Genomic DNA, 26981 nt, shown 5'->3' with positions numbered 1-26981 from the left:
ACTTGGGTTTTAATGAATACCTTCAATGGCTGGGATTTCAGTAAATGCTAATGATTGTTGAGAAGGTAACAACACAGAATGGGCTTTGCAGCCAACTAGAAAGAAGTGTAAACTCTCACTTCCTACTCTAAGCTTTGTGACATTGAACATGCCACTTAACTTGATGTTAAAGGTTCTTGGCTCTGAATTTTGGCTAGTTTCATGTATACGCTACGAGGCCAGGGCATGGCCCAGGGAAGCATACAGTCAGCAGCAGCTTCATTCACATCTACGTTCTATCAGCTGTTCAAACTGTAGCAAGAACAGGTCATGCCAAATTCATTAGTTCACATGGTGCTATCTCCTGTGGCTCCAATCTGCAATTCACAAGCAGAATTCAACGAGAGCAAAAGAGTTTATTTGAAAAAATTACTATGTATTGAAAATATACATTAGAAATTATTACATACGTCCATAGCCTTCCCTCCCACACCACAAAAGTAGAAATATCTGCTTGCTATGCTAATGCCATAGGTAAATCCAAACCAAAAGAAAATCACCAGCAGTCTCCCCTCCTCATACTAAGGTGGGGGAGGTTGACTGTATGTGTCAGTCAGTAGGAATTGAGCAAATCCCAATCTTCCACAGCCAGACACACACACTTCTGCTTGGCCGACTGGGGCGAGCTCTGCTCCTGCTCTGACTCCTCGAAAGCTCTCTTCTTGCTCTTCTTTGATTCTTGGCTCAACAGTGGCTCATGGCAGTCCGGAGCCTCCTCCCTGTAGAACTGGAGTTTTCCAGAAGAGTTCATGTGGGTCTCTGCGAGGGGACATTTCCTTGTAACTTCTGTGCGAGCTTGATTCTGGTCTGTAGGAATAAGAAATGGGTGAGTTTTCTGTGCTCGTGGGCCAGGGCCTGCCAAAGTCTGAGACCACCCAGGACTAAGACAAGGCCCTGGGGTGGTCTGGACTGAATGCCCGGCAGCAGGAGTGGCAGATACACTATCACGGCAGAGGGAGAGGTGGGCACTTACTGGGTTCAGTGAGTCTAACAATAACCAATTTTTAAAATTTCCTATGAATAAAAAACTAGAATGACACAGAAATAGATAAATAAAATAATGCATATAAAAGGACAGTGTCAGACACACCCTCAAAGCTAAAAAGCTGTTGGCTTCTTTTCTCCTTTGAAAACCTGGACCTGATTCTGACCTCTGCCCTTATAGTATCTGGTGTGCCCTGGGGTTCTGATTTTGTTATTGTTTCCTTCAGTCTATCACTTAGTTCTTGTTTAAAATGACAAAATGAACATTTTAACCTATCTCCAGAATGTTTCTATTTTCAGAGCTGATGGACCCAGAGCCTTGTGCGTGATAAGACAGTATGCTAGCACGAGCTGCAGCCTTCATTTTCCAGAACATTTTACTGCCTCCATACGGTGTGTCTGTGGGTATGATGTGAATGTGCATGCACATGTGGCACCATGCATACAGAGGTCAGACGACAACTTTTTGGAGTCAGTGCTTTCCTTCCATCATGGGGTCAAACTCAGGCTGCCAGGTTTGCAGAGATGGCAAGCACCTTTCCCAATGAGCCATCTTACCAGCCCACAGAAGTCTTTACCTTATAAACTAAAAGTCTGTAACCATTCAGTGGAAAGACCTTATCCCCTCCAACTACTCCTCTTTCTCAGTGACCCTGATGCTCTGGGAAGCTCACAAAGGAGCAATCATAGTAGAGTATTTGTCCTTTCATGACTGCTTTATCTCATGTAGCACGTCTTCAATGCTCATGTGTCAAAATGCCCTTACGTTTTAAAAAAAACCAAAGGACTGGGGCTGGAGAGATGCCTCTGCAATTAGGAGCACTGGCTGCTCTTCCAGAGGACCCAGCACCCATATGGCGGCTCACAGCTGCCTGTAACTCCAGGATCTGACATCCTCACACAGATATACAAGCACCAATGCATATAATATAAATAAATAATAAAAAAGTTAAACAAAAAAATTTATATCATCTTAATTGTATGTAAGTGTGTGACTATGTGCAATAAATGGAGGCATCCGGGAGGCCAGAGATATTGGGTGCCCTGGAGCTGGAGTTTTAGGTGGTGTAAGCCACCCCATGTGGCTGCTGTAAACTGAATTCAGGTCCTCTGGAAGAGCATGTGCACTCTTAACCACTGAGAAAACCATCTTTTTATCCCATATGTCCTTGCTTTCTAAGACTGGATCACACTCCCTTGTACATAAACACCGCATTCTGTTGACGCACCTGTATCCTGCAGGGCACCTGGCTCACAAGTCTTTTTTCTCTCTCATGTTTGAGACTGAACATATGGCCTTGCCCACACGAGGAGCCCTTGATCACTGAACAGCATTCCTAGTCCTGCTCCCATCTGTTGGTGACACTCACTGTCTGTGCTCTGCTTTCTTTTGTGCCACCGTAAGTCTTCTTTGGAGGGAGACAGATACAAATAAGTAATAAGCAACAGCCTTCCTGGTGGCGGTGCTTGCAGCATGAGCTATGCTGAGGGAATGACTTGTCTGAGTGATCATAGTAAGTTGATACTGCTACAATTAACTTTCCTACAGAGAGAAGATGGGCTGATCGTTTTAAGAGTGTAAAAACCCAAGAGCAAAAACTTCAAAACATAGAATTTCTCACAGAAGTACTGAGCTGCCTTTCGAGGCTCCACATTTTTCCGCTGCCGCACGGCTTCCGCACTCACTCGCTCCCACTGCAGAACGATCTGAAAGAAATTTGGAAAAACTTGAACCCAAACAAATCCTTGCCATTTTAATCTCAAACTTGTCTCTTCCCTTTTTTCTCATCTTTTTGTTGTTTTCCCTTTTTTGTACCAGGGAGGCAAACACTGTTCCTCTTAGCTAGTCTTTGCTCCCTTTCCTGAAACACAAACCTACTGATAACTTTTATTCATAAGGATCAAATCAGTTTAATCCCAGCACTCGGGAGGCAGAGGCAGACGGATTTCTGAGTTCCAGGACAGCCAGGGCTACACAGAGAAACCCTGTCTCGAAAAAACCAAATAACCAAACCAAATCAAAACAAAACAAAAGAATCAAATCAGATTGTCAAAAACTATGTATGTGTATGCTGCAGGCAGCCTGCTGAGCTCATTCCTGCCCAGTTCCATCCTGCTCTAAGCTAGGACTGAGCTGCATGAACTGCACAGCTGTAAACACTAAAAGCTAAAATCACAGTCACAGTACGTGCCACATATCCCAGACCCTATGTCTTGAAATACATCTGTAATAACTCCTATCTCCTGTGTGTGTAGGATGCCCATATTTCTATATCCACATGTTACAAATGTAATTTTACTTATTGGCTACTGTTGATTTCTTTAGAAATACGACTGAACATAATAAACTATGTATGACAGAATGAAATGTAAGTAATTATTTCAACATATTTTGAGTAACAAGAACTTTGCATTTGATACTTCTTACTAATGCAATGCAATGATCATAATGACCGTAAATGATGAAAAATACTTGCAGGATACAGAGCAGTTCAAGGATCAAGCAGATCTAGTATGGTAGAACACACCTGTAGTTCCAGAACTGTGATTTTGGGGCCAGTCTGTGATACACAGTAAGACTCAAGATATAGACAAACAAAACTACAAACCGTAAGAGCACATTTACTAGGAGAAAGCCACATTGCTAGTGATTTAACTTCTGAGCCTCACTTTCTTGACATGTTGACTAAAGCTTAGTAATGGTGTGTATTCCACAGGGCTGTTACAAGGACTGCACAGAGGGCTATCAGTATCTATTATGCAGAAAGCACTCAGAACGTATTAGTTATGGATCCTTCAATGGTATTTCCTGGGATTGGACAATGGTTACTGATCTAAGGGGAAGCCAAAATGGACTAAATCAATTTGGTGACTTGGTAGAAAATAAAGACACTGTCCTTCCAGCAACAGCAACAGAAGAAGGGCTAAATGTGAATACAGAAAAAGAAACCAAGTTTGGACAAACTGACTTTGAGGTTCCAAGAAGACACTTGTAGGTAATATTTGGGGATACAAATGGCTTCTGATAGATTAGTAATCATTTCTTGACACTGAGAAAAAGAGGTATAAAAGGGAAGGAGGAATCAGCTAAGACAGGAAAATCTCCAAGGCATGCATGTTTATATTAAATGTCATATAAAGCCAAGGAAGGTGAACACGAGGCTACCTGGAAGCTTCCAGAGACACTTAAAGTAAAACAGCAGAGGCCAAAACCAGACTGCAAGGGAAGGACGGCAGCAAGGGGCGCGAGAGCTAAGAACCCAGAGAACACGATGCCAGGCGGTGAGGGACTCACCTGAGTAAGGGTAACTGACATTACATAGAAAAGAAAGCACCACCGGAAGGGGACACTGGGAATGTGGGGGTGAGGAGGCAAGGGAACGACAATAAATATGATAGAGGAAGCTGAACGCTTTCAGGAATAAGACTGAAAGAATAAATAAACAAACAAGGGCTTATCACTGAAATAAACTTGCGTAGTTGATTTCTTTAAAAAGAAGGGAAGTAGAATACAGCAGGAGAAGTAGAGAAGTTTGGAGACAGAAAAGGAAGTGGGTTCCTGTTAGCTACCTCCCTTTTCAGGGATGGGTCTGGCTGGAGTTCCTGCAAAGGATCAGGAGGAGGCTAGGAAACCCCTTCCTCAAAGCCCTGGAGGTCCCAGGTGATGGCAGGAAGCTACCCTTGTCCAGCCTACTTACTTCAAGGCCACACTGTTAGGTGTTTTACTTGGTCTTCAAAAACTCAAAGAGAAATCCTAGCTTTTGTAAAGAAGACTCAATGTTTCCTCAGTCATACAGCTAGCTACTGAGTTTATGAGGCTCAACTCTCAACTCTCAGTTTCTGACTCCACGACTTGTGTCTTTCCACCATGTCACCTGCTACCAACCTGTAGGTCTTGGCAACAGCCATGTATCCAACAGATGCACCTAGGATGGAACTTGGGGTCCACATTGGCAATTACTGAACTGTGCCTATCTGGAGCCAGCTCCAAATGGTTCTGAAACACTTGACACAGGTCTTCCTTCTTATCTACTGGGAAGTGATGCTATGTTCAGGCTGGTGGATTCTCCATCATCCATCCCTTCTGGCTCAGAGCCAAGGAAGAACTCAGGACAAAGTCTTCCATGCTTCTGCCAGGAATCAACAGTTAAGTGTCTGAAGGGGAAAGGTGCCCCATACAGGTGAGCTGCTATCTACCTGGTACCTTTTGACTTTCTACTCAAGGCTATACTTTACCACCTGGGAAGAGCATTATGAAGTCAAGAGACATTCAAAGGCTAGATCTTTCACTGGCAAAAGGCAAGAGAGAAAAAGATCAAAGAGACTCCTCACAAAGGCTCTGGAAAAAGAAAAAGAACAGTCAGATTTGAAACCTTTACAGTGTGACACTAGTTAATTCTCTCTAGAATATAGCACACTGTGAAACAACAGATCAGATCTCCTCCTCTTTCTCCTTTTTGCTTAGTGAGCCATAATTTACTTATTTCCTGAATCATTTGTAGAATAAGAAGGCATCCTAGGCATGAGGCCCAGTCTCTCAAACAAAGCAGGGAGATGTTAAGATCTGACATTCAATACTACTATCTCCTTAAGTAGATGGGTCAGTAACAGATTATCACCATTGATGACTGAGGTGAGAAATACAATTGAGGCAAAAAAGTATTAAAGGGATTCATGTTTATTTGACATGTAGATACCTAGAATTAAAAGGAAAAGCTGTATTAACTGTAGTGAAAAGCCCGGCATACCTGGTCAGCCCAGCCCTCTGTTTTGCAGTTACTATGATCAAATTCCTTCAAAGGCACTTTGGAGTGAACAAGGCCTATGTTTGCCCGGAGCTTGTCCTTAACGGCTTTGATGTCCTGGTGAGGGAGAAACACCAGATACATGAACACATTTCCAATTCTTACTTGGTTTTAGTAGCAAAGAACACCATAAATTAGGTATGGTTAAAAAAAAAAAAAAAAAAAAGGCCGGGCGTGGTGGCACACGCCTTTAATCCCAGCACTCGGGAGGCAGAGGCAGGCGGATTTCTGAGTTCGAGGCCAGCCTGGTCTACAAAGTGGGTGCCAGGACAGCCAGGGCTACACAGAGAAACCCTGTCTCGAAAAAACCAAAAAAAAAAAAAAAAAATTCGGTATGGTAGTGCACACCTATGCTTCCAACACTCTGGAGACTGAAGCAAAGAGGATCATGAGTTCCAAACCAGCCTGGGCTAGCCAACCACACCAAACACCAAACCAGCTGGGCATGGTGACATATGCCCATGACCTTAATATTCAATAAGCTAAGGACAGCCATGAGTTTGAGGCTAACCTAGGCTACAAGGGAAATTCAAGCCCAGGAAGGGTGACATAGTAACTCTTTATCTCCAAAACAAAACAAGACCATCATAAATACTAGCTCTTTCTAAACTTCCAATTGTAAGAGAAGCGAAGTCCCATATCATAAAGCCTGTAAGGCTGAAAGAGACCAAAAGCCTTACCTTTAGTCCTGTTCCAGAGATATCCAAGCAATTTAATTTTCTAAACGAAAACAGGTATCCAATTCCAGCGTCTGTTATCTCAGGGTTACCTAGACATCAAAAACAAGGCAGCGTTCTGTCCTAACTGTTGGTAAAACCCCCACAGTAAGCTCAGGGAAAAGCAGCCAGGCACCAATGAGCAGGGTGTGTGAGTGTCCCCAAGTGAATTCAATATGAAGTCTTTATTTTTTTCTACTTGCAACATGGAGCAACCACAGTAGATCCTTCAGAGTCCAACTACCTAGGACTCTGATGAGCAGAACAATACAGGATTAAGGCAGTTACCCCACACGCTTAGGAGTTAGGGAACTAGTGAAATGGTGCGTACTGTCCTGCTCGTCACCAGTTCACCTCTGAAGTAATCACGGGCATGTGTTCAGTTTGAGAAGCTTTCAGGGTACTGACAAACAAGGGGCCATCACTACTGTGACTATCTCGTTTGTCAGAAGCTTTTCTTACACAGCACCCTTTCACATCAGAGTACTGCTTTAGCTGTCTCCTCTAGGAATCCTAAGCACAGTGGCAGCGATAGAGCAGATGCTCAACAGGTATTTACTGAATAGGCAGCTTCCCTGGAAGTATGCCAGGGGACTCAGCAACATTACTGAACAGAGGCCAAAACCAAGGCTCAGAAGTCAAGTAATTGCCCAAGGGTACAAAACCACCCTGTGTCCTCGCCTCTGCGGTTTTTATTCACTGGGAACCAACCCACCTTGCCACAGGCAGTATTTACTGGACTCTCAAACTGCTAACTTCCTATCACTGGAGTCAAGTTAATCCTAAATGACCACGAGAGTGATTTATTCTGCTCCTTAGTAGGTAAATGCTGATAAAAAGAACAGAGCTGACAGACACTATGGATCAGAGACTCAAAGTAGAGCCAAATATCCTTATGTATGCTTTTAACATGACAGAAGGGCCCTGATGGCTATATGCTGAGTGTCTGGGAAATCTGAAGGGCCTTTTCCTGTAGGAAGTGGTAGTAAGCTGCAAAAGGCACTGGGTTAGGAGTAAAGAGCCACTGGCCTCAGTCCTGTCACTGGACTGTAACGGCTCCTAGGCCAGCTTGCCTTTTATCCTTCACATAGGGGAGTGATGACCCAAAAGCCAATCTCCAGACATTAACACCCAGTAACTTACAAGACAGGTCTAATAGTGCTAGATTCTCAAGGCCTCTTTTCATCACCCGCACTGGTGCTGTCATTTTCCGAATGCCTGCATCAGATAAGCAATTATCCTTCAAGTGGAGCTGAGTGACACTGGAGAAACAAAAGCCATAAAAGTATCACTTAATGAATGTTGTTATTTTAGATTTATTTATTTTTCTATGTATATGAGTACACTGTAGCTGTTTTCAGACACACCAGAAGAGGGCATCAGATCTCATTACAGATGGTTGTGAGCCACCATGTGGTTGCTGGGAATTGAACTCAGGACCTCTGGCAGAGCAGTCAATGCTCTTAACCACTGAACCATCTCTCCAGCCCTTAATGAATGTTTGAGAACATACTTTGAAACATTTCACTTAAAAACATAAAATATTAACATTTCCAAATATTATAAAAGATCACCCAAATCTCACTAAAATATTGCTCTGCTTACAACTGTTCTTTCCTATTGATATTCTTGAACTTTTGTAAATTTTTAAAAATAAATTTTATGTGTACAGTGTTCTGTCTGCACGCATGTCTGTATACTATATTTGTACTTGAGGAAGCTACAATAGGGCACAGGATCCCATGGAACTGGATTACAGAGCACTGTGAACCGTCATGTGGGTGCTGGGACTTGAACCCAGATCCTCTCTAAGAGCAAGTGTTCTTAAACATGGAGCCATTTTTCCAGTCCCAATTTTTTTTTTTATTTTTTATTTTTTTTATTTTATTTATTTTTTTTTTTTTTGGTTTTTCGAGACAGGGTTTCTCTGTATAGCCCTGGCTGTCCTGGAACTCACTCTGTAGACCAGGCTGTCCTCGAACTCAGAAATCCGCCTGCCTCTGCTTCCCAAGTGCTGGGATTAAAGGCGTGCGCCACCACGCCCGGCTCAATTTTTTTTTAAAAGATTTATTTATTTATTATGTATACAGTGTTCTGCCTGCCATTTATGCCTGTAGGCCAGAAGAGGGCATTAGACACATTATAGATGGTTGGGAGCCACCATGTGGTTGCTGTGAGTTGAACTCAGGACCTCTGGCAGAGCAGTCAGTGCTCTTAACCTCTGAACCATCTCTCCAGCCCCCAAATTTTTGTAAACTTTTTGTTACAAATATTTATTCTGTGTGTAGACAGGGGTAGAGATGCATATGCCATGGTGACTGGGGAGTCAGAACAACTTGAAGGAGTTGGTTCTTTCTCTCTACCATGGATTCTAGGGATTGAACTCAAGAATTATCAGGCTTGGTGACAAGTGACTTTACCCAATGAGCCAGGTTTCCAGTCCCAATTTTTTATCACTTACTATAATAAACTAGGACAAATAAAATGAACAAACAAGGGACAACAGTTTTCAATCTTGATGGTTTTGACTACTACAGGTTAAATAAAGGTTACTTAGAGGCTCAGCCATTAAGAGCACTGACTTCTCTTCTAGAGGTCCTGAGTTCAACTCTAAGCAATCTCATGGTGGCTCACAACCATATGTAATAGGATCTGATACCCTTTTTGGGTGTGTCTGAAGACAGCTACAGTGTATTCATATGCATAAAATAAATAAGTAAATCTTAAAAAAAAAAAATAACAAAGGTTACTTAGAAACTGGGCATGGTGGAAAACACCTTTAATTGGGAGGCAGAGCCTGGCAGATCTTTGTGAATTGGAGGTCAGCCTGATCTAATCTACAGAGTAAGTTCTGGGATAGCTAGGGCTCTGTTACACAAAGAAATACTTTAACAAACAAACAAACAAAACAAGAACGGTTATTTAGCCGGGCAGTGGTGGCACATGCCTTTAATCCCATCACTTGGGAGGCAGAGGCTGGAGGATTTCTGAGTTCAAGGCCAGCCTGGTCTACAGAATGAGTTCCAGGATAGCCAGGGCTACACAGAGAAGCCCTGTCTTGAAAAACCAAAACCAAAACCAAAAAAAAAAAAAAAAAAAAAAAGGTTATTTAGAAAAAAGAACAAATAAATTATCTTTCCTAAGAGCTTTCCAATCTATACTGCTATACCAAATGAACAAAAGTTGAAAGTGTTTTTAGAAAAAAATTTTAGTAAATAATACAGGAAAGTAAGTAACATTCCTTAAAATGATTCTACTGGACTGTCCTTTTAAAATACAGCAGGGCCTGGAGGATGGCTCAGCAGTTAGGAGCACTGGATGCTCTTCTAGAGGACCGGGGTTCAATTCCCAGCACCTACACAATAGCTTACAATGCTCTGTAACTCCCGTTCAGGGGAATCTGACACCTTCACACAGACATACATGTAGTCAAACCATCACTGTACAGCAGATAAAAATAAGTAAGTCAGTAAATAAACAAGATGTTTACAAGCAACAGTGGGCTGGTACCTGGACAGAGCCTCATTGGTGAGGTGTTCTAGAAGCTCATGTTCATCTCCAAGCCAGCAACAGGAGAGGTCCAGACGAGTCAGCTCCCGGAAAGACTTGATCTCTTCAAGTTTTTCTGCAACCACCAAATACCTGTGTAGTGTGGAGAGCAATCAATAGCTTGTCATCATCTTTTCAAACTTTCAGGTTGTGACTTTGTGCCACAGACAACATGACATTACTCCAAAGTACCAAGAAATAAGCACGTAACACTAATGATTCTATCACATGGGTTGGACTAATTAGTAAGTACCTCAAAAAAACCCTTTGTATATGATGATAGAATCAACACCTTTTAACAAACAGAAGAGTCTGAGCAAAGGCAAGTCACAATTAAAAATCCAGTCTGTCATTAGCCGGACCTTGGCGGTAGCTGGGCTTCACCTGGGGATTTCCAAACTTACAAACTGCCTTTTCTTTTGCTTTTTTCCTTTTTTAGGAAGGGCCTTACTCTGTAGTCTAGGCTGGACTTGATTTAAAAGTCTCCTGTTTCAATTACAAGCATGAGCCCACGCTTTAATCTGCATATACTAAAAGGTATTTAAAAAACTACCTAGCACATCACATTTTATCTTTCTACTGAAGCTCAAGCTTGAGCACCCGTCCACACCACTGGATCTGTTGCCCTAACTACCCTGAAAGAATGCTACAGCATGACTCTCATTTAGATGCTTATTAAGACAAACTATGAACATAAGTGACTTAATTACACTGGAGCACCTTGCCAAGCTGTTATCAGGAAGCATCAGGGAGGCCTCTGGAGAGGAACAGATCAAAATGGCATTCCACAGCCTGACTGGGCTCTGCTCTGCCTTCTACTTGTTCATCTATTTCTAATGAGGTCAACAGGAAAACATGAAAGGGATTAGGTGTGAGCAGAACAGGAGAGAAGAGGTTCCTAGGATACTAGGGAGGCCTGACAGTGGCCAGAGCATCCACTTCTCATCCACTTTCCTCTGGAAGCCTGGGATGTCTGCAGCAGAAGAATGTGCTAGGATTAGTGAGAACACACAGCTCTCTCTTACTCAGCACGAGTTTAACTGCCAAAAAAAGGATGGCTAATCAGAAGGGAAGAATGGCGGAGCTCTTTCCTTCCTATAACCAAATGAAATTATTTACTGTTAAAGCGACAACTGGCCTACTAGGTAAATGGGCTGAGGTGCTGGGACTCTTTTTAAATGGAAAAGTTTAAACTGCCTGGAGACAGAGCTCAGCTGGGTACATGAGTAAGCATTACTTACCCAGACTATTGTAGCTGCACTGAAAATAAAGCTGCTTTCTACCTTCTGATCTCAGTTCTGAAGTGTTAGTGGGGATTTAGGGGGTTACTGGCAATTAGAGAAAGGAAAACACACATCCTTTGATCAATTACCAAAGGATTTTTAGTAACTCTGAAATTAAGGGTGAAGAACATAATACTGTGTGATGTGATTAAAAAACATCAAGTAACTCAAGGCTGAGGATTGGCACAGACAGTACTAGATGCTAATCTAGGGCACAAGGCTCCAGATTCTTTTTTGCAGCTTGTCTTCCAAATGACCTCTGAAGGCCCAAACGGTAAAGAAACAACTGAATACACACAGATATTTTTGTGCAAAACAGACCTGAGTTTGAATTCTTTTTATTTTATTGTGGGAGAAGCAGCAGAGACAGAGACAGGTGGGGGAGTGAGTGAGAGGAGACAGCTCTCTCTCCCCACTTTATGTGAGCTCTCAACCTCAGGTTGTCAGGCTTGAATCACTGGGAGCTGCCACTCTACCTGCTGAGCCACACTTCTGGGCCCACTCTGTATTCAAACAGCTTTAATTACTTGCTCCATCACTTAACCCCTTTCAGCTTCAATTTTTCCAGTTATAAAACTGCATCTTCCTATTCTTTCTTTCCAGAATTAAGAAAACCAAACATTTACAAAGTAGATGGCAGCCTAGGTCCACCCTTTAAACAGTAGTGACCATTACTACTTCGTTACCATAGGGTGATACAGCTCCCTGTGAGCACCGTTAGGATTAATTCTGTCTACCTGGACCCCAACTGTCAAGACCTGGCTTCTCCTCTTAGCAGGCAGCTTCTGTGCCTAATGAGGGGCTCTCACCTACCTGATTCTCTTATTTTCAATTATTTTCTCAAAGTTCTTTCCTCTGGCCTGACCCCTTTTGTGTTGGTACAACCACCTCTGCTGCAGCAGCTCTAGGCTGCAAACACATCCCTACAGCCCTTGTTTCTTGAGTCGTCAGAAAAGAGGGCTTTGATCACAACTATAAACTCACTTGTACCTGCTCAAAAATGCAAAGTTTGGAATTTAACAAAATATAATCTGAAAGATTATATTGAAAATGTTCCCTACTTTTTTTTTGTAATAAATACATGATCATTATAAATACAAAATACAGGATCACAAGGAAAATGGGGGAGGGATTAAGAAAGTACAGAAGCTGGGCAGTGGTGGTGCATACCTTTATGCCTTTAATCCCAGGACTTGGAAGGCAGAGGCAGGAGGATATACAGCGTGAGCTCTAGGTCAGCTGAGCTACACAGAGAAACCCTGTCTCAAAATACCAAGAAAACAAATTACAGAGAGTACAAAGAAAATAAAACCAATTGCAACCTTTCCTCATAGACATTAGGTTTTTTCTTTCAACAATATATAACAATATTTTTAAAACAAAATTTAGGGTTAAAAAGAAAAAGAAAAGTTACTACCTTGAATTCAATCACTAGTACCATGTGAAAAACATTAATATTTTAAAAATATAAACGGGAGGCTGGAGAGATGGCTCAGCGGTTAAGAGCACTGACTGCTCTTCCAGAGGTCCTGAGTTCAATTCCCAGCAACCACATGGTGGCTCACAAACATTTGTAAAGGAATCTGATGCCCTCTTCTGGTGTGTCTGAGGATAGCTATAATGTACTTAAAAAACAACCAAACAAACAAAGAAACAAAAAAACCCGAAAACCAACCAACCAAACAAACAAACAAACAAAAAAAAAGGGATCTGGCCAACAAGATGGCGCAGTGAGCAAGGCACTTGCCATTTAGGTCTTATGACTTGGAATTCGATCCCTCACATCTCCCAGAGGGAGGAAAGAAAGAACTAACTCCACACAGTTTGTTCTCTAAGCTCCATGTGTGTCACAGCACAGAGCATGTGCCATGGCATGCACATAGCTACTAATGCATGCCGTAAGAAGGTGGTTTCTTATAAGCTCACTTGCATCTGGGCATGGCACGCCATTAGTCCCAGAGCTTGGGAGGGAGAGAGGCAGGCAGATCTCCGATCTCAAGACCAGCCTGGTCTATTCAGTGAGTTTCAGAATAGTCAGGGCTACAAAAAAGTTAAAAAGAAAAGAAAAGCTCATTTGTCTAAAACAAATTAAAAAAATAAATCTTAGACCTGGGATTTTGCTAATAGCTCTGTTTGGCCTTGTACTGGCTCTAGGCCCTCTTCCTGCCTCAGCCTCCTGAGTCTGTGGTTATTGAGTTAGTCAACATGTGTAGGTTCATTTTTTTTTTCATTTGTCACATTTTGAACATTTAGCAGTCATTTAAATTATCTTAGAATATTATGTTAACTTCATTATCTGACTATACCATAATCTGCTTAGCAAATTCTCTTTCAGTGTCTCACTGCTACAAAAACCAATGTTGTTACCAGATTGAATACATTTTTTAAAAAATTATTTTTGGATTTTTGTTTGTTTTGAGATAGGGTCTCACTATGTAGTGCTGGCTGTCCTGGAACTCTCTATGTAGATTAGACCTCACAGAAATCTGCCTGCTTCTACCTCCTAAATATTGTGATTAAAGGTGTGGGTTACCATGTCCAGCTTTGAAGTTATTCTTTAAGCCAAGTCCTCACTATGTCATCTAAGCTGAAAATGAACTGGGCCTTCTGCTTCGGTTGTTTGCTATCATGACTGGGCTTATAAGAAAGGCTCTTTCCTCTATCCAGTTTCACCTATTTTTTCCTGAAGCCAGGAGTAAGAGAAACAAGAAGGTTGAATCCTTCCACTGTGTGACTTCATTTCCAACAACCACCTTATAGAGCCCGAATTTCTCCTATAAGATAGATGTTGCTCTATAGGGTGATCACCATGCTTGCTGAGATAGTCTTAATATGCAGAATTACAGGCCAAGGATGGTGGTCCATGCCTGTACACTAGACAGAACAGTGGAGGGAGCATGAGCCATGAGTTTGAGGCCAACTGGATTTACAATGAGTTTTGGGCAACTGAAGCAGAAGGCCCAGTTCAATTTCAGCTTAGATGACATAGTGAGGACTTGGCTTAAAAATAACTTCAAAGCTGGACATGGTAGCCCACACCTTTAATCACAATGTAACAGCTTCATAGAAAGACCTGTCTCAAAAAACCCAAGCAAACAAAATGAACTATATGTTGAACAAATCATGTAGCTGCTTTTAGGTCTCAATACACACTGCAAACTACTTCCCAGAAACGTCATACCCACGTATTGTTTTGGTACTGGAGCTGCTTACATTATTAAAATGCTCATCAAATGTGAATTAAAGTGTTATTATCACAATCTAACCAATGAGACTATAGAATATGAGGGACAAACAGCATTTTCAAAAGCATGGGAACTCTTTAGACTGTAAAGATAATGGAGAAAGCAGAACACTAGCTATAGAGCACGCACTCTAATGAGGGGAAGTACGTTTTTGAACATCAATACTGTGGTAGAACTGTAAAGTTTTCATTTTAGTTTTATATATTCTCAAATATGGAGTCTTTATACATAATTCTGCTTTTCACCCCTCTAACTTGGAATAAAGTAAGGAGTGAGGCATGGCAAGGTTGCCCATGCCTATCATAGCACCCAGGAGGCTAAGCAGGAGTTTGACAGTATAAGGCCAACTTGAGCTAGTACAAGATTCTACCAAGGAAGGAAGAAGGGAGGTAAAGGGATAAAATGTTAAATAAACTGGCTTTGTCATTCAGCAAGATAAGTGTTTTCCTTCATTGGCAGCAATCCCATGTAGGCTACAGCACACACAATTTTCAGGAAATGCCTGCTTTGTGCAAGTCCAAGGTTCTGCTCTGTGTCCTCTGGCCTAATCCTTTTAAAGCAACATATGCAACCTGACCTGGGGTGAATTCATTAACTCCACACACCAATTAAATAAAGACTAGTTATGCTTTTCTTCATGTTTTATGAGTTTTATATTTTCTGTTATTGCTTTCTCTTTTATTGTATACATCTTGTTTGGCCTCTCTTTGGGCGGGGGGAGGGGGCGGGGGGGGCAGGGGGGGTTCTCTGTAGCCCTGGCTGTACTGGAACTCACTCTGTAGAGCAGGCTGGCCTCACACTCAGAGATCCACCTACCTCTGCCTGAGTACTAGGATTAAAGGCGTGCTGTTGGCTTCATTTTATACGTTGTATTTATTATTCATCTAAACGGTAAACTGGTGGGTTGGGGAATGTGGCTCAGACAGAACACTATCCTAGTATTATTAGGTCCTGGATTGGATCTTCAGTATCACACACACACAAAATGAATTAATAGCAAACTGCCTTTTAATCATAAAAAAGTTCAGATAGTACATTATAAAACTAAGTCTACAATATTGATTACAAATGATTTTCAAATTGTGTGTACAAAGAAAGGTTCATAGTATATAAAACATGTCGCCACCCACACTGCCAGTGTGACAAACTGGAAAGCCACAGAGATGTAAATGTTCAAAGGATCTCTGGAATGAGAAAAAAGGTGGTTGGGCTCTGGGAAAGGAAACAGGAGGTTTGAACTGTTTGCCAGGGTCATTTTTATTTTTTTAAAAGTAGTAGATGTTCTCAAAGTTTTCTTAAATGATAATGAAATAAATATTTTAAATGAATACAAAAAAGTGCACGAGCAAAGGCAAATGAGTAACAAGGGAAAGTCCGCTCTGTGAGGAGACAGGCTGGGGTGCTGAGCATTTCCAAACTTCAGGATGTTTGAAATTTTAATCACGCATTTTAAAAATGTTACCTTTTAATCTAACAGTCAATATCTAGTGTTCTTAAAACTGAAACAGGACCAGGAATTCTGAGTACTAATCTTCACATTCCCAAGGCTATATTATATCAAGAGATATTTATATCTGGCAGGTCATAAATGTCCTGTATTCTCTTATGAGTAAAACAGCTCCAAGGGAGCAAGATGGTATATGCCCATACCTAAAAGTTGAGGGGGAGGACAGAACAGTTTGTGTCCTTTTTGTTTGTTTGTTTTTGTTTTTTTTTTTTTTTTGAGATAGCATTTCTCTGTGTAACAGCCCTGACAGTCCTGGAAATTGTTCTGCAGACCAGGCTGGCCTCAAACTCAGAGATCCACCTGCCTCTGTCTCCCGAGTGCTGAGAATAAAGGTGTGGACTACCATCACCTGGTGAGCCTAGTTGTTCTCTACCAGCCTGGGCAATATTGCAAGACCATATTTCAAAGGGGAAAAAAAAAAGGAGAGAAGTTGGTTGCCAAGTATTTTTATCTATTGGAAAAGCTGCAGTAGCCAAGCTAATCCTTACAGAACATTTTCAAAATAAGGCTAAATATTGTCTATGAGATGAAGAGAGAAAAAGTTAGTGATCCCCGTCCTGCTTCCCCAGCCCCCCCTCAAAATGAACTGTACTTTAAATGTGTAAGTTCAAAATTGAAAGTACTGTCTGATGGTAGAGCTTATGAGCCCACTAAGGCCCGGGGCTTGACAGGATAAACATCCACTAAGTACTCACTAGCTAATGAGAGAGAATACCCACCTGTTTCGCAAGCACAGCGAGCACAGCACCAGACTCCCGTAGGCCTCAGTGAACTTCTGTAACGCCCTGAGCCCTGCCCCTGGCTCTGTGAATTTCTGTCTGGCTTCAGCAGCCGAGAACAGCTTCTCAGCGATCTGCTCAGGAAAGCCAATGAGGGAATCAATGTGATCAACGTTGTCGGAGATGAAGCCCAGCACCAGACTGAAGAGGGACTTAGCAGAGTATCGCAGATTCCCCTCTCGGGTGTATGTGAAGATAAAGTGATCAGTCTTCTCTTTCTGTGCAGTGTCGTCTTCCCTGTTCATGCACAGCTCCACGGAAAAGCCTTTGGGAAAGAGTCTGAAAGGCCGTGGCTTCTGCAGGCTGTTCTTAACACCATCCAAGGCCAGGTTGACCATGTGTAGCTGCCCATTTTCTCGAACATAGATGGGCCCTGGATCCAGGTGGGCTTCTGAGTTGAGGTAGTAAGCCATTGCCTTGGTTGCAACTGTAAAAGCAAGGTCCGTGGAGGCAAATCCAATTAGAATGTCATCTGCAGCTTCACCTTGCTGTGCCCACAGCTTTATGATCCCACCACTACCAGGAAAGCAAGACTCACCAGCTGCTGAGAACTTTGTCACTATGAGGCTGTTCTGTTTTTACCTGAAGTGCCTCTTTTGCATTTTTCTCACCTATTTAGTAATCTACTCATCTTTCAGAACTTTGAGCTCAAATTTCATTTCGAAAATTCACCCAGAAGTTACAAAAAATGCCAGCAACAATTCTTTTCGAAGTAGACTCACAGCAGCACAGCTTATGTTAGCAGAGCAACGAGGAGCATCCTAAATGCCCAACACTGAGTCTTAGTAAACAAAGCATACACTATTTCATCAGACATTATGAACCCACTAGAATTCTGGAATTAAAAATGTTTACACACAGAAAACAGTAACTCCGCTAGCGGGTTTGGCACTTTCCACACATCTCTTTGTTGCACTTGGCTCACTGTCTTCTTGATTGGCTTCTGGGCCTGTCTTAGCTGCTTTGCACACAGAGAGAAAGACCACATTTAATTCAGACTCCATAACAGGACTCTGGTACAGTGCAGTCCCTCGGGAGAATGTCATGGAACTAGTTTACAAGTTCCATAAGCCTTAGGTAAACCATGAGCAAAAGGATGTCTTGAATTTACAAATAAAGGCCTCCACAACAAAGGCTAAATAAAAGTCATTACAGTCCTCCAGGGTTCAGATTCTGTCCAAGCACTTTGAGGTAAGTTAAAAACCAAAGAGCAGTTATGTTTTTCTTTAATCCCACTGGTGACATGACACATCAAGAATTATAATAAATACTGTTTTCTTGAGTAACTGAGATTTCAAATTACACGAAAAACTGCTATGTTAAATAAAGGCATCTGATTATCATTTCTACAATAAGAAAGGGGGAAATGTGGATTTTAATAACGTGTCAGCCTATCAGTATTTCTCTCTCTCTTTTTTTTTTTGTTGTTGTTGGGTTTTTTGTTTGGTTGGGTTTTTTTTTTTTTTTTTGAGACAGGGTTTCTCTGTGTAGCCCTGGCTGTCCTGGAACTCATCTGTACACCAGGCAGGCCTCAAACTTTGTCTGCCTCTGCCTCCCAAGTGCTGGAATTAAAGGCATGCCCCACCACGCCTGGCTCCTAGCAGTATTTCTAAAACTCTGAAACTATCCCTCAAAGACTCTGGTTGACTTTTGGAGGTATATCGAGTCAGATTCTACATCAATACCTACAATGTGGCCTGAAGCCACTTACAAGTGTCAGCAAACAATTAAGTCAGTGACAAAAATGCTGAGTCTCTGAAGATCAAGCAATGATCCTATTTGTGGGAACCACTACTGCTCATTTTTCTCCTGAGAATAATTATGTATATAAAGCACATCAGAAAGGAGGGACCAGCCTAGCCCTGGAGCCTCACCCTTTCCAGCTCATCGACTATGTTCTATTCTGTGACCCTCCCAATGCTACATGGGTAAACTGCCACTCACTTGACCCACTGGAATTAGCTTAGTTTACTGCTTTTGGTTGTTCTGCCTGACCCAGCTATTTCCTGTTCATCATTAACATTCAGCACAACCATCACTCAGCATTCTCCTGGGAAACTTCTCCAACCCCAGTACCAGTCCATGCCTGTCTGGTTTTCCCAAAGCACCCACTGTTTCCTTTTACACAACACTTAGCAATGTGTACTATGTTCAGTTGTTACTGTACCCAAAGCTGTGAGTTTTTTCTTTCTCAGGCCGAACATGGTGCTTAGTACTGAGTAAGCACTCAACAGATATATGCTGAACTGAATGAGATCTCAAAGGGGTAGATTTAGTGCTTCGTTGAAGGGCCTGCTGATATTGTTGCTAGGAGCCAGCTCCTCTTCCCGGCAACAGCTGCAGGCTCCTCCCCCACTTGTCAGCCCCTTCTGCAGGTGGTAGAAGCAGAGCAGATGATGGGGCTATATTGCTACTGGTACTATGTGGGGGGTGGGGGAGGGAGGACAAAACAACTAAAGTAAAAACCAGTTTAAAAAAAAAAAAAAAAGTCTTGTCATAGTGCCAGTTCTTACACTTCATATTCTTGCCAGCATTCAAGGGCTGCTGCTGAAAAGATGCCCTCCCCACTTGCTATAAGAGCTTCTTTCAGCAGGGCAAGCATTTAGCCCCTTCGACCTCACAGACCTTAATCCTAACCTGGAGAAAAAGAAAATGCTCTTTGATCTTAAGACTAAAACCTCAGCCGGGTGTGGTGGCACACGCCTTTAATCCCAGCACTCGGGAGGCAGAGGCAGGCGGATTTCTGAGTTCGAGGCCAGCCTGGTCTACAAAGTGAGCTCCAGGACAGCCAGGGCTACACAGAGAAACCCTGTCTCGAAAAACCAAAAAAAAAAAAAAAAAGACTAAAACCTCAAGCCAGGCAGTGGTGGCGCACGCCTTTAATCTCAGCACTTGAGAGGCAGAGGCAGAGGCAGGTGGATTTCTGAGTTCGAGGCCAGCCTGATCTACAGAGTGAGTTCCAGGACAGCCAGGGCTACACAGAGAAACCCTGTCTCAAAACAGAAACAAAAACTAGAACGTCAGAGCCTACTCTACGTAGGTATCAGAAAGTAAATACTACGTATGGCATAAAAACAAATTATTTGCTAGACAAAAAATGATCAAGTGGGTAAATGAAGGAAAAAAATATCATTATCACCATTTTAGAGTGGCCAGAAATTTAGTATGTAGTCCAGGCTGGCTTCAAACTCAGAGAGATCCTTCTACCATGGCTTTCCACATACTGGGATTACAGTCATAAGCCATTACACCTAGCCTAATGATCTAACTGTAACAGCAGAAGGGCAAATCCTATGAATATAATGTATCTTAATGGACCAACACACCATAATACTGACAAGGAGGAGGACAGAAAGACGAAAACCAAGGTTTTACATATCTGCACTGCTCTTAATCCTCATCTCTAACGTCCCACAAACTATGGAGTAAAACGGAATGAATGGATGACAGCGTCACATGAAAACTAGAAGTATGATTCCATCCAGCAGAGGGCACAGTAGCGTGGGACCAGAGTCTGGATGCTAATCCCTTACTCTGCCCCTCCTGGCAACTTTACCCTTCAAAAAAAGGGGCACAGTGAGGACTAAATCATATCTCCAGACTACTCATCAAACAGTATTCTCTTTTTAAATGATGTAAAAATTCAGTATTTACTGAAGAGTATATCTACATCATTTGTCCAGGCAATAATCCAAGGCTTTGCTTTCTTCAGTTATTTGAAGAACTACTCTTAATTTAGGGAATCATGCATGGTAACCTTTTTTAATTTTTTTTTTAAAACATCCTGCCGGACGTGGTGGCGCACGCCTTTAATCTCAGCACTCAGGAGGCAGAGGCAGGCGGATTTCTGAGTTCGAGGCCAGCCTGGTCTACAAAGTGAGTTCCAGGACAGCCAGGGCTATACAGAGAAACCCTGTCTCAAAAAAAAAACAAAAACAAAAACAAAAAACAAACAAACAAACAAAAACCATCCTGCATTCTTCCAATAAAGTACTTCTTGAAGTTTGTGATGTACTATAAAATGATCTAAGGATTAAATGAATGTCTGAACTTTCAACTTTAAGAACCATAAAGGGTAAAGCTTCTCTCCTGGATATTGCTTGCCCCTCACTATTATTCATGAGGGCCTATACAAACTGGCCCCTTAAAAGACAAGAGCCTTTTCTTGCCTGGGGGCGTGGAGGTGGGAGTGTTCATTTAAACTGGAAAGTTAAGATAACAGGTATCTGCAAGAATAACAATGTTCAGTGTAGATCTCTTGCAGCTATGGGTCAGATTAACAGAGTGACTGGCTGACTGGCGGTGTTCTAGCCCACTACAGAGAAACAGCTCTGTGATCTACCTAAGCATTACAAAGCATTAAAAATGTACAGCAGTGCATTCACATTACATTAGTGAAGCTAAAGTTGGCACAAAGCATATCATTTCTTCAAATAAATGAAATATAACCTTGGTACATTAAAAATTCAGTCCTGTAAAAATCATCTTTAAATTAGAGAAGGATAAAATAATTGACAACCAAACATAAGTTTTAAAACCCTGAATCCAGCTTCCAAGCAAAAAGCATAAAAATATTCCAGATAGGGGAGAGGAAAGAGGAGAGAGGCATCAGGGTAATAGTGCTAAAACTGTGCGCTGAGCCTATGGTTCAGGAAAAAAAAAAAAAAAAAAAAACCAACGATCAGAAAGAACACCTAATCTTAATAGATCAGTCTTCTAAGAATAATAAGTAGGCCAAAATAATGATCAACGATAATGATTCCAGATGTGACTGAAAGCTACCATTTATTATATACCTACAAGCTAACAAGCACTGTAAGGTACAACATAAAATGATGTCATGCAATCACTGATCCTATGAGGTCAGTATTGCCACTTTATGGATGAAGAGCCTCAGAGAAATGAAGGAACTTAAGGCTCACAACTCCTAAGTGAGAGAGCCTGAATTCAATCACAGGGCTGTGTAACTCCAAAGCACAAGATCTTCCCACTTGTATCTCAAGAATAAAAATACAACACCAGCCTTAAAAATATTCTTAAAACACTCAAAATTAACTTCACCGGCCATTTGATGTCTCTGGAACTCACAATGCTCAAACTGGGAGTTAAGAGGGCAGGGACTATAGTAAAAAACAGTGGTCATCTGAGGAAGAGTGGGTGGAAACAGAACCAGGGCTCACTTAAGGATGAAGCGCTCCCCCCTTCACTCTGCCAGGGCAGAAATCCGCCATATCCACACACCAGGAAAACATCTGTCAACCCACGACCTTCATCTCAAGACTGCAGACACCTTTGGCTCATTTGAAAATGTAGTGGTTTTTAAAGACTTTTTCTTAACACAGAAAGAAATCCGAAGAGAAAGTAGTTCCAAAGTATCTCTAACCAACTTAACAATCCATCTTCATTGTTCTGTGTCACCGCCATTATTCAATTTCCCACTACTTCTTTTTTCCCTGTAACTTGCCACTTCCCTACCTGCCTTCTCCCCCAAACTGCGGAAACTCATGTCCTATCTGGGCCCATACTTTGTCCCAGAGCAAGCTAATCTCTCCCACACCTTGATAGTTTTACCCACTCTTTAGCTTTTCAACAGAAAAAAATTCAGTCCCCCACTCCCCAAATTCTAACCTTCCCCATTCACTCCCAGATCTTCTACCCATCTTCCTCACATCCCAGACTCTCCCGTGCCCCTCAAAATTCGGCCCTGGTCGTCCAGACTCAACCCCGCCTCCACCTGTCTTCTAGCGACCCGTCTCCAGCCCCCATCCTTCTCTCCCTCCTCACGAGTCTTCCTCTCACCATCGAGGTTCCTCTTAGCACCCTAGTCTCCCCATCTCTTTCCCAGTTTTGCGTCCTCAACCTTCAGATTCCCCTTTCTTCACACCTCACTATCTCCAACTTCCCAATCCACGGCCTCAACTAGTTTCTTCCCTGCCCCCCCCGCCCCACCCCTCCCCCTATTCCAACCCTAGCTCCTTCCCTTCGTGCACTCAACCTCTTTTCTTTCCCCCTTTCCCGGCACTCCCACCCAAGCTTCTCCCCAAGTCCACCTAAGCTAAATCCGTTCCTTCTCCCGCCCAGAACCCTAAATTCTCACACACCCTCAGTCTAACCCCGGACGCCGCGGACCCCACCCTTAAACCCACCTCAGGCACCCCTACATCTTCATCCTCCCACCTCTCCCACCGCGAGCTCTACCTCGTCCCTAGGGCCTTTCCCCTCCCCCAGCCCCTCACACTCCGCCCCCGCACCCACGCGCTGCCCGAGGCTCGGCGAGCGGCCCGGCCCGCGGCCGCCACCTACCTGTGCCCCTGCCCGGGGCAGCGAGCGGCTGCACCTCACTGGCGGCTCCTTCCTCCACTGAGCGGCTGACCGGGAAGCGGCTCGGCACCTAGGCCACAAAGCCCGTGAGGGTGGGACACACACAGAGGGTGGCAAGAGGGAGGGGCTGGGGGCGACCTGGCGCCGCGGGACTGAGGTACCAGCGGGGAGGGGGGGGAGAACTTGGCTGGGTAGGCGCGCGTGCGCGGGGCCGGCATGGGGGGCGTGGTCTGATCTGGGGTGGGCGGGGCATGTGGCGGGGCGGGGCCGGGAGTGGGATGGGACAGCCGAGCTGAGAAAGCCGGGCGGTCGCAGGAAGGGTGAAAGGGGCGGGGCTGGGCCGTGCGTGTGCGTGCCCGCGCGAGGGCGTGTCCCCCGAGATCTCTTGGAGTGCCCTCCCCCCCACCCCCACCCCCACCCCCACCCCGCCGAGGCAACGCAGAGCCGGGTAAGGGTAGTCCTGAGGAAAGACGCGCAAGCGAGGTGGCGCTTCTAGGCGGAGCCCGTGCCAGGAGAGGGCGGGGCGGAGCTGCGCAGGGCGCGCGCCTGGGAACTCCTCTGAGGCTGAAGCGGGGCGGGGCCGGGGCCGGGCGGGGCGTGACGGGCGGGGATCGCGAGCGGATCGGGTCCCGGAGCTACCCAAGGCCCAGGCGAGCGCGTCCGTGCAGCACTGTGGGCGGGCACCGAAGAGGTGGGAGCCCGGTGGCGAGGCCGGCGGAGGGTTGCGGGCGGGAAGGAACCCGTTGTGAGGAGACGCGCGGCGGGTGACCGCGGGAGGAGCAGCGATGTCGCTGGGAGAGAACAGAGTGACTAGGGCCTGGCCTCTCTCTAGGTCCCCTCCCCAAGAACTTTTAGTGCCCTGAAATGATGCTTTGACCCTCAAAAGGAAGAACAATTACAAATGACAGTTAATATGCCAAACGTAACACATTATCAGCACGGTCCAACCTCAAACAGGAATAATATTTAAAGTCAATGTGGGTGCATTTACATTATTTGAAATTATTTGAGTCTTGGAGGTGAGAGGACTGTGTCCCGGCTGCCATTATGGGAGAAAAAGAATGACCGGTTTTAAATTTACACCAGAGCTACCAGTGGATGGTGTAGGAAAGGATTTGCTGCAGGCAGATGTAAGAGAACCCAGACCCAAAGGTGCTGGTCAAGGAGAAAATCAACCCAGGACGTGACCCAGAGGTTTTCTGAAAGAAGTACCAGAAAGGGCTACACTGTATATGTAAAGAGAAAATCAATGGCCCTGGGAAAGGATAGGGAATCCACCATCCCTGTCTGTAAAACACAGAAGGATGGATGATGTCCTTAGAGCCTACTACCACTTTGGTAGAGAGTCCCTGAGGGTATTCATGCTCGCTTAGATCAAGCACTGCCTCTCAAACCTCCATCTTGAAGCTGTGTGGAAACATGTCTGCTGGGTGGTTTTATGGGTTTCTTGGGATTGGTTTGCCTCTTTCTCATTAGCTGCAACAAAACCTTAATGAAAGCCGAATCTCTGCCCCTGGTTTTAAAGAACAGATATTGGTAGTTCAGGTATATTCATTGTGTATTAAAGTGCTTGTTTGCTCTTTCCTTAGACATCTTAGATTTAAGAATGAGGTTAAAAAAGACCTGAAAATTTGAAGAGAACACACTGTATCTTATTCATCTACTATATACATATATATGAGAACATTTCTCTAGATGGTAACTCTTTTATTTATTTTGGTTTTTTGAGAGCAGGTCTATTGTAGCCCAGGAAAACCTTAAACTCACTTCTAATCCTCCAGCTTTGACCTACACAGTATATGACTCGTAAGTCTTTTGAAAATGTATTATTCTCCCTTATACATTATTTATCCACATGAGATATACATCCTGTATTTACCTGTTTTGAGACATTCACACCAATTCCCATAGTAAAAGTAGAATTAGAAAATATAAAAACACCACAAATTTGACATCCTTTTGCAGAGGATGTACATCTTTAGTATATGCATAACCAGTGGTGGGGGCAATGGAAGTTTTAGAAAATGTTTGTTTATTACATTTATTCATTTGGAGGAGCATGCTTCTGAGTTTTTTTTTTTTTTTTTAAATCTTCCCCAAACAGTATGGAGCTTAATAATGTCTTTGAGAAGTTCTGAACTGAACACTGGATTCCCCAAACAGTATGGAGCTTAATAATGTCTTTGAGAAGTTCTGAACTGAACACTGGATGTGAATCACATTGTTAGCACTTGCCGTATCAGCATTATAAGTGCCTGGGCCCTAAGTACACATGGACCCCTTATTGATGGAGTGTACTACCTCTTTAATTTCTTTTCTTTCTTTTTTTTTTTTTTTTTTTTTTTTTTTTTTTTTGGTTTTTCGAGACAGGGTTTCTCTGTGTAGCCCTGGCTGTCCTGGAACTCGAGCTGTAGACCAGGCTGGCCTTGAACTCAGAGCCTCTGCCTCTCTAGAGTGCTGGGATTAAAGGCGTGTGCCACCACGCCCGGCTTCTCTTTAACTTCTTAAATTTGTTAGCTGTTGGATATCAGGCCTGGGGCCCATGCCTGCCCAGTGTCACTTTCCCATTGGCTACACCCTCAGCCTAACTTTTAGTAAATCTAAAATAACACTTTTAAATTTTACCTTTGGGCCAGTCTTGTCTTATGTTGATTTTGTCATGGACTAAACAAGTTAAATTTTAATACATCTAGATCAAGGGTCATAAAAGGCCAAATAATATTTTAGGCTTTAGAGTCTGTGACAGCTACTCAGTTCCACCACACAAAGGCAGCCATAGACAATATGTAAATTGATGGATATAACCTTGTACCGATGAAACTGTTCTATCTTGTTCTCTTTCTCTCCCTTTCTTTCCGCCTCTCCCCCTCTCCTTCATTGAACCCAGGGTCATGAACATGCTAAGCACATGCTATACAACTGTACTATACGCCCCTGTCCCTCCAGCATTTCTTTTGAGGGCCAGTTCTATTATTTAGCATATAAACTGACACCTCAGCTTTGTCATGTCTACAGAATTGATAAACACACTTCTTATGCCCATATTTAACAATGATGTTATTTCAAATACCTTTACTTAATTCTGTTCCCCGCTTCCTTTGGCAATAGGATCTTATTCTGTAGCTGAGGATGGCCTAGAGTTTACTATGTAGCCCAGGCTCCCTGCCCACTTGTGATAATCTTGCTTTTAGTCTCCTACATGCTTTGATTACAGATCTGTACCACTATGCCAAGCCACATAAGTTTTGGATGAGATTATAACTCAACAGTAGATCATGTGCCTAGCATTCTGAAAGCCCTGGGTTTAGTTCTTAGCACTATAAAAATAAATTCAAATTTTAAGAAGTGCCGAATAGTACATGTTCATTTTGTTTTGCTAATAATCATTCTCTGAGTGTAGCTATTCAAAGAGCTATAAGTAATTGTTGAAGTATTGTCTGTTATTCAGCCTATATTTTCCAGGCCCAAAGTGTTATCTTGAAATTATTTGTTAAAGTTTTCAGAAACAAACATGTTCCTAATTGGTAGGAACTCCAAGGAGAAAGAAAAGAAAGTTACTTTGCTATAATTTGATAGTTAATGTTGTTATTACCTTCAATTTTAGCTTGTGTCCATATTTTCAAATTGTAATAAACTAAGAGTTCCATTTTCCTCATTTGTTTTCCCTTTTTTTTTTTTTCTTTTTTTTGAGACAGGGTTTCTCTGTCTAGCCCTGGATGTCCTGGAACTCACTCTGTAGACCAGGCTGGCCTC

The 26981-nt window shown here is 43.0% G+C and overlaps 2 protein-coding genes across 10 annotated transcripts in view; one reads left to right on the top strand and one right to left on the bottom strand.

Moving 5' to 3' along the window:
- Positions 1-375: 375 nt before the first annotated feature.
- On the bottom strand, positions 376-23444 carry Lrrc42 (leucine rich repeat containing 42). 2 transcript variants are annotated; one of them, XM_021159797.2, is made up of 8 exons: positions 23211-23444; positions 16848-17334; positions 10055-10186; positions 7688-7806; positions 6509-6597; positions 5772-5885; positions 2646-2730; positions 376-846 (listed from the first exon to the last, which is right to left on the bottom strand). In XM_021159797.2, the coding sequence occupies exons 2-8, from the start codon at positions 17318-17320 to the stop codon at positions 593-595; spliced, it is 1266 nt and encodes a 421-aa protein (XP_021015456.1). In that variant the 5' UTR covers positions 17321-17334; positions 23211-23444; the 3' UTR covers positions 376-592. The 2 variants fall into 2 exon arrangements, with proteins under 2 accessions (XP_021015456.1, XP_021015457.1); XM_021159798.2 differs by lacking the exon at positions 23211-23444 and adding an exon at positions 23054-23105.
- The window catches only part of Ift25 (intraflagellar transport 25), a 27117-nt gene continuing 23367 nt past the window's right edge, over positions 23232-26981 (top strand). Inside the window, exons 1-2 of one of the 8 annotated variants that reach the window (XM_029476631.1) lie at positions 23243-23314; positions 24963-25034. The gene's annotated coding sequence lies outside the window, so the exon portion shown is untranslated. Of the gene's footprint in view, positions 23321-23660; positions 23677-23819; positions 23920-24962; positions 25035-26981 lie in introns of those variants that run through there. The other 7 variants (XM_021161450.2, XM_021161451.3, XM_029476632.1 and 4 more) reach the window with 7 other exon arrangements.

Source organism: Mus caroli, unplaced genomic scaffold (assembly GCF_978045245.1).
Source record: "Mus caroli unplaced genomic scaffold, Mus_caroli_1 scaffold_6, whole genome shotgun sequence".
NCBI lineage: Eukaryota > Metazoa > Chordata > Mammalia > Rodentia > Muridae > Mus > Mus caroli.
This window is presented reverse-complemented; position numbering and strand designations above follow the sequence as displayed.